Genomic DNA, 10,268 nt, shown 5'->3' on the forward strand with positions numbered 1-10,268 from the left:
GAAATATAGTTAAAATAAGAATGAAAAAGTTGTATCTCACCTCAAATATATATATATATATATATATTTCATTAACCTCATACCATTTAGCTAGAACTTGATACAACATATTGAGTGTATTTTGATGGAAGTATTTGAAAATTTTTTAGAAATAATTATTATTAAACTATCTGTGATGTGATATATATGAAATAAAAAATGATTAAAAATAAAAATTTGATTGTAAAACATGTTTGTGATGCAAGTAAAAGTTTTTTTTTTTAAAATAATGAATTTGTTTAGATAGGTGATTATTTATAAAAAAAATTAATTTTATCATAAACACGTTTCAAATACATTCTTATCTTTTGAATTGCCTTTTATCAAATCACAAAAAAGTGTTATATCAAAATTTGTTCCAAATAATCTAATTTTTTTTGTGAATAGAATAATCTGATGTTCAGATACACCCCTTTTTTTTAAAAAAAAAATTGTTTGTTTTTTTGTTTAAACCCATAGTACAAAGTTCAAATTATGCCCCAACCCCAAGGGCCCAAATTCCCATCTAGGCCTCCCATGGATTCCGAATCTGTCCAATGTCCCCGCGTCCAAACAGACCATCTTCGATACAAACCAAGTAGCACAGTACCAAAAACCAAACCATAAGGGTTCTCTATATATTTGTTCTTTCACGGACTCCTCCGTGCTCAAAGTAAACTCCACACGCTCTTCGTGCTCTCCGCCACTTCGTTCCCTTCCCAATTTTCCTTCCTTCTCTTCCTCTCCTCAGATCCATTTTTCTCTCTTGATCCAGCCATGGCCTCAATTACAGGATCCTTCACCTCCCTCTCCTGCTCACTCATGCCTAACCAGGTAAATTCAATCTTTCTTGATCTTCATTTTCTCTGCTCCTTACTTTTTGGGATTTGTTTTCAAGCATAGAACATTAAAGAAATTGTTGATCTGTCTATTCTGAGTGTTTTGATTTCTGTTTTCTGGTTAATTTAGATTCATCAAGCAAATGGGTTGCAAGTGTTTTCTGATTCAATCATGGATTTTGTTATTTTTGTTGAATTTTCAGCATGGGTGCTGTTCTGATATTAGGTTAATTTTTAGTCGTAAGGGATAAAATTTGGATCCTTTTCACTTTTTTCTGGCTCGTTTCTGGGATTTGCAGATTACTCTATGATTAAACTATTCTTAGGCCTCTAAGTTTTGGATGCATGGAGCTATCTATGAATTGATTTATAATCTGATTGATGTCTATGGGACTCATATAGGAAATAAAGCAGAGATCTTTGGCTATTGCTCAGATTGATTCTTGGTCCGAGCCAGGTTGCATTGATTCTTTTGGTGTTTGATTCATGCAGGCAGTCAACAGGGTCTCTAAATTGGGCTCGGTGTCGCTCTCTATCAGTGGGAAAAGTTTCCCTTCTCTACGGGTGCAGCCAGCTCGCTTCCGTGTGTCCTGCGCAGTATGTTCTGGTCCTTGCCATTCTTTTTTGCCTTAATTGACTCATTGTTTTCTTTGATTTAAAATCCATTAGCTATTTCTTCTAAAAGATTCAATTAGTCTAATGCCATTACCTTTAGAAGGGAAAAGCATTCGTGATGAGTAAGTTTATTGTGGGCAGTTGTGTCTAGTTAGATTGCAGTGCTGAACCTGATTGTGTTTGAGTTCCATGGTATACCTTTCTGCTTTCATTACCTAATGTGGTAGAGTAACTTTAGACCAGGAAAGAATGTTACCCGGGCATGTGATTCTGATTTCTTTTGCAATTATAATAAGTTGGTTTATTGTGCTCAAGTTTTTTCTCCCCTTTTGGGCTTAACTTTAGATAAACCATGTGCTTGTTATTTGTAGCCTTTTAGAATTTAAGGCTGTTTAACGTTCTTGCTTTTTATGGTTTAAAAAGTTGTTTTTTGGAAGAATTCTGGATTTGCTTGAGATTGGAAAAGTGCCTGAAAATATTATAGGTCGTGTGTTTCATCATCTGTGGTACATGTAGGGATACATGCGTCCAGTATTTGTCAATTATGCAGTATTATTTGTCATTATTCAAGGCTGCCTTCTACTTGAGCAGGCCAAACCAGAGACAGTGGACAAAGTATGTAAGATTGTGAGGAAGCAGCTGGCTCTTCCTGATGAATCTGAAGTTGCTGGACATTCAAAATTTGCATCTTTGGGTGCTGATTCTCTTGACACTGTAAGTTGTTCTTTGCTGGGGCAAATTTTTGTGATGTCATCTTTCACATTTTCACACAAGTTTATATGCTATTATGTCTTTCTAGGAGTGTGCATAGCTAAAGGTTTTTTGATCTTTTCTGGTATAACTCTTTGTTTTTTCCCTTTTGTAATTTCTTCTCAATAATAGCGTATCACATGTGATAGTTTGCTGTCACTTACCTGCTAGTTGCTGCATTCTGCTGTAATGACCACATTGGTTAGAAATAAACAAGCAAACTATTTTTCACATGCTTTTCTTGCACCTTTATACCAATAAATCCCTAGTTTTCCAAACATTCTTGCTCTCTTGGTTGCCTTGGCAAAGCTCTGCTTGCAAAAAACATAGTTGCTATCATGTATTGGTAGATGCAGTGAGGTATTGAGGGGGGAAATTGGAACTTTTTTGTCCTGGGTTTTGAAAATACAGCAAATGCTGCCAGAGCTTGTCTTCTATATTTCACAGTCCCCAAGTTGATTCCCTCTCATGCTACAATTGCAGTTTCTTTAGCCCATAAAGACCTTATTTTGCAGATTCCTAGGTCATTTCTACTTCTTTCTTTTTCCCCTAGATGATTTGATTGGAGTTGATTGAAGTGCCAGGAGAACGTAAAAGTTCTTTGTTTAAAAAGTAGGTAGTATGATTTGTCAGATTATTTTTCTTTTTTGTGGGACTTATTTGTTCTATCCACTTGGAGAATGATGGCGACATTTTATTTGGCTGATTTTCATTTCCCTTATTTTTAACTGAATGGGACTTTGCCTTATTTTATAGGTTGAGATTGTCATGGGGCTTGAGGAGGAGTTCGGCATTAGTGTGGAAGAAGAAAGTGCTCAGAACATTGCGACTGTTCAAGATGCCGCTGATCTGATTGAGAAGCTTATCGAGAACAAGGGTGCTTAAATTTTTGAGCTGCAAATTGCACAAATAGGTTTTGATGTAGGATTGGCATTGTAGTTGCATCTTCGTAAAATCTTTATTGTCACCTTCACCTGGTTTTATGAAGAGCCATGCGTAGCTTCTTGGAACAAACTTTATCTGGGTGTTGTTTAGGCTTATTTATTTCTTCCAAAAGGAAACTGCATTGCCTTTTCCTTTTTCAGACTCTCATTATAATTGGGAATCCACTCCATAAGATGTATTTTTGTTTCGGAAATTATATGTGGCAAAAGTTCTTGGATTTTGTAGTTTGACATTATCATGATTTTTGGGTGATGACCCCCAGTACGAATGTCCTGATTAGAGTAGAGGTATATAGGGCCTGAGGCTTAATCTGAATATTCCCTGCCGTGAAATTTGGGTTTAGTCTCACTACTTACAGGGGTTTGCTTGTTCATTTTTTTGAGCTGTTTTCATCAGGATTTCTTCCTCATTTCAGCCTTAATGCAACAACGATGATGACTTGCAGACTTTAAAATGTCCATTTAACATGGATTTTGTAGTACTGGTGCTGACTGCTGAGTGCCCTTTTTGCGTTGACATTTGATAAACGAGAAATAATCAGCTTAGCGTCCGATAGATAAACCTCCAAAGTCTGGGTCAACTGCGGAAATGGTTCGTCAATGTTATAACAATTATTGTTTTGCCCAACAAAACGTGTTTACGCACAAAGTATAACATAATGTTAGTTTTCCGTGGCATCCCCTTAGGATTTGTTCTTCGGAACTCTAGCAAGCGTCTTCCTTGATGGAAATCTGGTAGGCGAGCATAGGATTCCTTGAGTATCCTTGGGACAAGTGATGTTGCAGAATGCCCATCTCTTTTGCAGAGTGGTTGGCTTCTATGCTTCAAGATCTAGTGAAAAGGAAAGAATTTAAGCACGCAAAGAAAGCAGTAAAAAAGAACAAAGGGGCGCAGGAATTCATTGAATCCTCGAGTGTAACCCCAGGTAGCAGTCGATATGCACTGATTTATGTTGTTAAAACTTGATATTGAGAACTTTTAAGATGGAAATTTTGCCAATCTACTTGGGACAAAACCTGTCGCAGTTGAGCATATAAACTATAACACAGACTCAAAATTATGTCTAAACTCTCATTACATTTGTAGTTTGTGAAGAAATTGGCTTACAGATTTCCTCGCAAACTTTTTATTGCCTTTTGTCCAGGGTCTTTGACTTTTCCTTTTGTTTTGCACCTTTATTTACCTTTTCTGAATGAGTTCCTTTATGCTTAAGGGCCACCTGAACTTCGTACACTACTCAAAAGCCTGAACTGTGGCACTGAATGTGCCCCATTAGCACTAATCACTTAATTTGTAGGATAAAGCAAAGCTAGTGACACACACACACTTACTCCACTCACAGACTTGAAAGAGTAGTATTTTATGTAAACAGGAGCAGTCTTTGTGTTCACAAGTTGGCTGCTTTACATGTGCAGCCTCACCTTTTTAATCATCTCCAGCTACCTCTACCAACATAGGACAAATTAGTTGCTGGAAAGAAGCTTCAGGAATCAGGCCTTAATTTAAATCTGATGTTTGAACAGTAATTGCATTGTTTAGTCCATAATTATGAACCCATCTCTAAATCTTACACCAATCTGCACAAGACACTAGACTCTCCCAACCTTGTTATTAGTCGTTTTTCTGGGTTTCATCTTGGAAGACCTGAAGTATTATGGCTAAAAATTGTGGTGCAACCGTGCAAGTGCCCCCAACAAATTCTGAAGTCAGCTACAAAACTTGATCAGCCAACTTTTGCTAAACTGATTTATCCTTTGGCATTTGTACCAATCAATATTAGCTAAGTTTAATGAAAAATGCTAGCGAACAATTATCCCAGGTTATACAATCACTGAAAGTCAGCTAACAACTATGCATTCAAACAATACAGTTTAATATGCTAGGATTGAATACCATTCATTACATCATATATCTTCTGTAAAGAATATGGACACTTCTGTGAACTCAGCTAGATGTAAAGAAACTATGAACCAAGTTATGCCAACAGATGGTATATTAATCGCATGTTTGGTACCTCACAGAGCAAGAGCCTGCACTACCAGAAAGGATATGAAACTAAACAACTTCAGAAGTTCTGCAGACTCTGCTAGACTGAGATTCACTGCTGAAGAAAATGGCAAGGACCCTGCTGGTGCAAATGCAGGATCAGGGCCAACTGATGAAACTCCATCCGGATTAGGAGGGCTTGGATTCGAGGGAATCGTCGTTGTGGTAGATCCAGGAGAAGGTAAGAGAGGAGCAATATCTGGTGATATTTCTGTGTTCGGGGACAGTGGAGGATCAGGCAATATTGTAGGCGCAGCAGAAATGGTGGGAGTATTCTTCAGCGGAGAAGTGGAAGATAAAGAAAGTGATGGTGAAACTAGTAAAGCAGCAATGAGTGCCACTAGAAAGCAAAAGGTGGCCATTCTTTCTTTCTAATGATGATGGACTCAGTATCTCCACTTCCTGGAGACTGCAGTGACTGGAGGAGTCCAAGGACAAGAGGGAATTGTGGGGAAAATGAGTATATATGATGGATGCCATGATTATTATAATTTTGGGATCATGACCAATGATCAATGTGGGCTCATTTAGGATTTCTGTATGATCTACAGGTTGGCATGTTTGACGACAGAGTAGTATAATAGGCAGGAGCGGTTAATTTGGAGTTTAAAGGAATAGTACAACATTAGAAGAACAATTGTCAAACTCACTGCACCAGTTGGACCCTGCAAGTTGCTTTGTGTTTTTGACTTTTGTTAGTTACTAGTTTCTCAATTCTCATATTTCAAATAATTCCATACCAAAATATTTTGTAGCTGAAACAATTTGCATTTGAAGAACTTTTTATAAAAAAAAAAAAAAAATCAAACGTTAGTTTCAAAAATCTTATTTTCTAGCGTCAAAAGAAGCATCTAATAGTCCCAAAAATTTTTAACTTTCTTTTTTATTCCAACTCCAACTCTCTCCATTCAACAAAAAATTTGAAAAGCCAAAAGCATAAATAGCAAATGTATGCCGACAAGTTTTACAGAAGCTGCCATACGCACTTGCAAATAGATTACATAGTGGAACAAGCATTTGGGTTTTCATCACTGAACATGGTATAAATCTCACTATCCCAACAGGGGTCGAGCACCAAAGGTTGTTGTATCTGTAATTGCTCTGAGGTTTCTTGTAATGCTGAATCTCCATCTTCTTTGTCTGAATGTGTGTCATCACCTTCTTCGTTGATCAAAATTTCCACTCTCTTTCCAGTTTTCTTCTTAATTTTCTGCACAACTTTTTCAGGAATGATTCTACCTTTCACTACCACTCTTTGCCTTGGCATGTCCGTCATAAACGTCTCAACCCCTACATTTTGTGGTTTTTGCAATATACCAAGGCGAAACAGAAAGAAATTTATGAGCGCTCTAAAATCGTTGCCATGAAACAGACGTACAAATTTACATTACAGAAGCAAATTCAGGGTTTAAGAATTCGTAGGATGAAATTTGTGCGTAGGAAGTTATTCGGGGGGGGGGGGGGGGGGGGGGGGGCTTCCTCTAGTCTAATCTTGATTACTTTTTTGTGGGGCAAAACTTATTTTTATTCAGGATGCATTTCAAAGAATTATCTGATCAAGGAAATTAAACGAAAAGATGAATATCCAAATCTTTTGTAAAGATGTTCCAGATTTTGAGGATGGTTGCTCTGCCTCCTGCCTAAAGATCTATTTACGTTAACACGATTAGACGTGCATGTATTGATTCAAGAAATATACAACCTTCGAGATCAATGCATGCAAAAATCTTGTGAATGAAGAATGAACAGTGAAAACATAAGCCCGAGAAAGGAAGAAATTAACCTTTGATTTTGGAAATGGCTTCTGCAACACTTCTTTCGCATGCATTGCAATGCATTGAAACTTTATATTCTACCACCACAACCTGTTTAGTTAACCAATCAAAAGCAATCAATTTTAATTTCGAACCACAACAGTTGAGATCATGCAGCTAATTATGTATCAACTCGTGATTAATATACTGTCTTACTTTGTCATCTTCGTCTTTGTTCTTTCCTTTTGTCATCTTCGTCTTTGTTCTTTCCTTTGGCCATGAAGTAGGGAGTATATGAAAAGGAAATAGTAGGAGATGAAGTCAACAAATTTGGAAGACAATTGACAACTAACAAGAGAGGGTTAGTTTCGCTTAGTTGTTGTTTTTTTTTTACAGCCAATTAGGAGTCTCCCGCTAAGATTGGGCCCGAATTAAGTACTAACACAAATTTATTGGCAACACAAGAATGCAATGCATTTAGAAAATCAAGTATGAAAAAGCTAAAGAACAAAAATGACAGAGGTCAAAAAACCAAAAAATGAACAAATATGTTAGACAGGTAGCATAATTGTAGCAAATGTCAAGATGATCAGTACAAAAACGATGATAAATCTCAAAGTCCAGCTGTGGAAGACTTGAGAATGTTCATAGGAAAATATTTGCTTTCCCTTAACCTATAAAAGTTAGCCAATTTCTTTAGGAAAAATGCTGATAAATTAAGAAATTAGTCAAGTCTCATTAGTTATATAGTCACAAATGAGGAAATTGATTTGAGGTAAATCTTTGCAGTAAATCAAACAAGGTCAAAGTTTAAGAAAATCAATTTATTCATCATCAGCGCAGTTTAAACAATTGAAACACAATTATCAGTAACGATACAATGTCAAGAAAGAGAAACCCAAAAAAAAAAAAAAGAAATTCAAGAGAGATGATCAGACTACTTAGTCAATTGACATCTCAGCACGCTTCCTCAACAAATCAAAAATTTTCTTCATGCTAAAGGATTAATAACGCGGCAATTTTTCCTAATTTCTCCGGCGGTTCCAGTCAGCACTTCAACGTTTCCCATGTTCACCATTGATCTTCCGAACTCAAAGAAGAAATTTCTTGGAAATTGCAGCCGATTCACGATTGCAGCTGAACCGGCATTTGTTAGAAGTGCAGCATCAGATTGGAATAGGCCCTTCTTTTGGTTGAGAATGGTGAAATAATGAGTATCAAATGAACGAGAGCTCTGAGGATCCATTTCCACAGTTGTTGCGGGGTTGGCCGGGTTGGGGCATTGTTGCTTCAAAGTTTCAGCGTAGGTTGCATCAAGACTTGGATCCATATCACCTTTGCCAGTGAAATTGAAAAGCCTTCTCGAGAAAGCTCCACAGTGGGCTACTCCAATGGTGTGTGCACCTATTTCAACAAAAATTTAATATATGAATAAGTAACAATATTTTTGCATGAAATTTTGAATTCATAGGATAACCACATTTTTCCATTGCATTCATGTTATCTCGGGGATTATTTGGTGTTCTGTTTGTCAGAACAAGAACACTAGTGAATTATGTAGGTAGTATGTTATGATTAATCTTAATTAATTTTGTAGTGCAGATGATTTTACCTGATAGTGCCACGAGATCATTAACGTTGAGATTTTTCTTGGCAAACCACTGTTGAAGGGTAGGAAAGTCTGAGAATGGAGAAGGCAAGTTTCCATTGACATCAGATATAAGAGACACCCTGCTGTCTCTTCTTCCTGTTGGCACTTCCCACAAATTCCGTCCAAACTGCGCGCAAGATATAACATGAGTGATATTAACTAGATTGCAAGTCATCTCTAAAGTTCTTTTTGCTTGGTTTTTCATGCGGTGCTGGCTGGTTCTGAATCTTTCCTACAGGCCAGCTACGGTGTATGATTGTATACTTGCATGGGCATTAATAACAGACATAAACTGCAATTATATCTACTTCTCCTATATATGTATATATATGTATACATATCACTATAGCGGTAACACTTACAGGAAAGGAAAGTAGGAAACAGCGTCACGAGCAGCCAATGCAAGAATATCTGCGCATGATACAATACCCGGGCAAGCTTTTTCCACTTGTGCCTTGATATCATCAATTGCTTCAAAGCCTCCTAGTGTTTGATTAGGTCTTGCATCCTTCTCTGATTGATTAGTTCCAACGGTGTCCAGGAGTATAGAGGCATCGCATCCCTGAAATTTTAGTGGGTTCAACTTAATTTAGCAAGATATATAAGCAATGCCAAAGCAGCCCACCTCAAAAATGAATGCATGGCTGTCCTTACTGTTTCTACATGCATGAAAAAAGATGTTCACTAATTCAACCGAGAACAAAATGATGAGTCATGATATGCATGCATTGCATGCAGGCCTGAAAATAGTGGCCTTACCTTAACAAAGCAGTCATGGTAGTGCACCCTAAGCAATTTAGGAGCCAAGGTAGGGTCACTTCGCACTTTGCTTATTGTGAGGGCTTTTACAAGCATCTCAGCTTGGGGACAGCGAGTAAACCTGTAAAAGTTAGGTCTCAATCCCCCACCACCAGGGGCACCACCTCCTGCGTTTGTAACCGTAATGGCTCCAAACACAATAATTGAGAGCAAAAGCAGAAGGCTAAACTCAGACTTCATTTTTTTTTTTGTTTGTTTGAAAAAAGAAAATCTGGCTAGTAAAATTTAAGTAGGAAAATAGAGTAATATCACAAGCAAGAAGTAGCTAGAAGACTGAAGCTGAAAGAGAAGTTTGTTGGAGAAGCACACAGAAAACCTTGTAGTGTGGCCTCCTTTTATAGGAAGTGGGAGCAATCCCATTCGAAGCAAGAGGGAAATTTCAGGAGATTATAAAAATCAACCTGTAATTTGGCCTTAGCCTAAGGGTCGTGAGAAGACTTATTTGTTGATATTTTCAAGTGGCATTCGTCTCCCAGTTTAGATAGAACTACCATACAGTGTCACTTTTCTCCTGCATGTCTGGACTTTTTCTCAATAAGTTTTTTGACTTTCTATGATAATGACAGCAAAAGTCAGCGTAGAGATCTAATGATATGGATGCAGACCAATCCCTGAGAGTTTATCCAATAATAATATACCCTGTCAATGATAGGGTAAAGTTTTGTGCTCCACCGTCAGCTTGAATTCCAAGTAAGAGGAAATAAAATTTCTGTCCCTTTCCTTTGTGTAGTGTTATAACCTCCTATACACTTTCTTGTTTACATTTTGGTGACCTCGAACTAATACGGAAACCTATTGCCTTTAAGTTTTAGTAAACTAAAAGGCCAAAAA

The 10,268-nt window shown here is 37.3% G+C and overlaps 2 protein-coding genes across 2 annotated transcripts; one reads left to right on the top strand and one right to left on the bottom strand.

Annotated features, from left to right (window-relative positions):
- The first annotated feature begins 667 nt into the window (after positions 1–667).
- Positions 668–3,391, top strand: LOC113738146 (acyl carrier protein 1, chloroplastic). The gene is made up of 4 exons (XM_027265342.2): positions 668–852; positions 1,350–1,454; positions 2,064–2,186; positions 2,979–3,391. Exons 1-4 carry the CDS (start codon positions 796–798, stop codon positions 3,105–3,107), a joined length of 414 nt encoding a protein of 137 aa, XP_027121143.1. The 5' UTR covers positions 668–795; the 3' UTR covers positions 3,108–3,391.
- A 4,557-nt stretch (positions 3,392–7,948) lies between these two features.
- LOC113736278 (peroxidase 24-like) lies at positions 7,949–9,617 on the bottom strand. Its single transcript, XM_072084027.1, has 4 exons — positions 9,378–9,617; positions 9,001–9,180; positions 8,580–8,745; positions 7,949–8,371 (listed from the first exon to the last, which is right to left on the bottom strand). The coding sequence occupies exons 1-4, from the start codon at positions 9,615–9,617 to the stop codon at positions 7,959–7,961; spliced, it is 999 nt and encodes a 332-aa protein (XP_071940128.1). The 3' UTR covers positions 7,949–7,958.
- Positions 9,618–10,268: the final 651 nt, after the last annotated feature.

Source organism: Coffea arabica, chromosome 3e, assembly GCF_036785885.1.
Source record: "Coffea arabica cultivar ET-39 chromosome 3e, Coffea Arabica ET-39 HiFi, whole genome shotgun sequence".
NCBI lineage: Eukaryota > Viridiplantae > Streptophyta > Magnoliopsida > Gentianales > Rubiaceae > Coffea > Coffea arabica.

Coding starts and splice junctions, on each gene's coding strand:
- LOC113738146 (XM_027265342.2), top strand. CDS start 796: ATGGCCTCAATTACAGGATCCTTCACCTCCCTCTCCTGCTCACTCATG. Junction 1,455..2,063: donor GCTTCCGTGTGTCCTGCGCA/GTATGTTCTGGT, acceptor CTACTTGAGCAG/GCCAAACCAGAGACAGTGGA. Junction 2,187..2,978: donor GTGCTGATTCTCTTGACACT/GTAAGTTGTTCT, acceptor CTTATTTTATAG/GTTGAGATTGTCATGGGGCT.
- LOC113736278 (XM_072084027.1), bottom strand. CDS start 9,617: ATGAAGTCTGAGTTTAGCCTTCTGCTTTTGCTCTCAATTATTGTGTTT. Junction 9,181..9,377: donor ACCATGACTGCTTTGTTAAG/GTAAGGCCACTA, acceptor CTAAAATTTCAG/GGATGCGATGCCTCTATACT. Junction 8,372..8,579: donor TGATCTCGTGGCACTATCAG/GTAAAATCATCT, acceptor TTGTTGAAATAG/GTGCACACACCATTGGAGTA.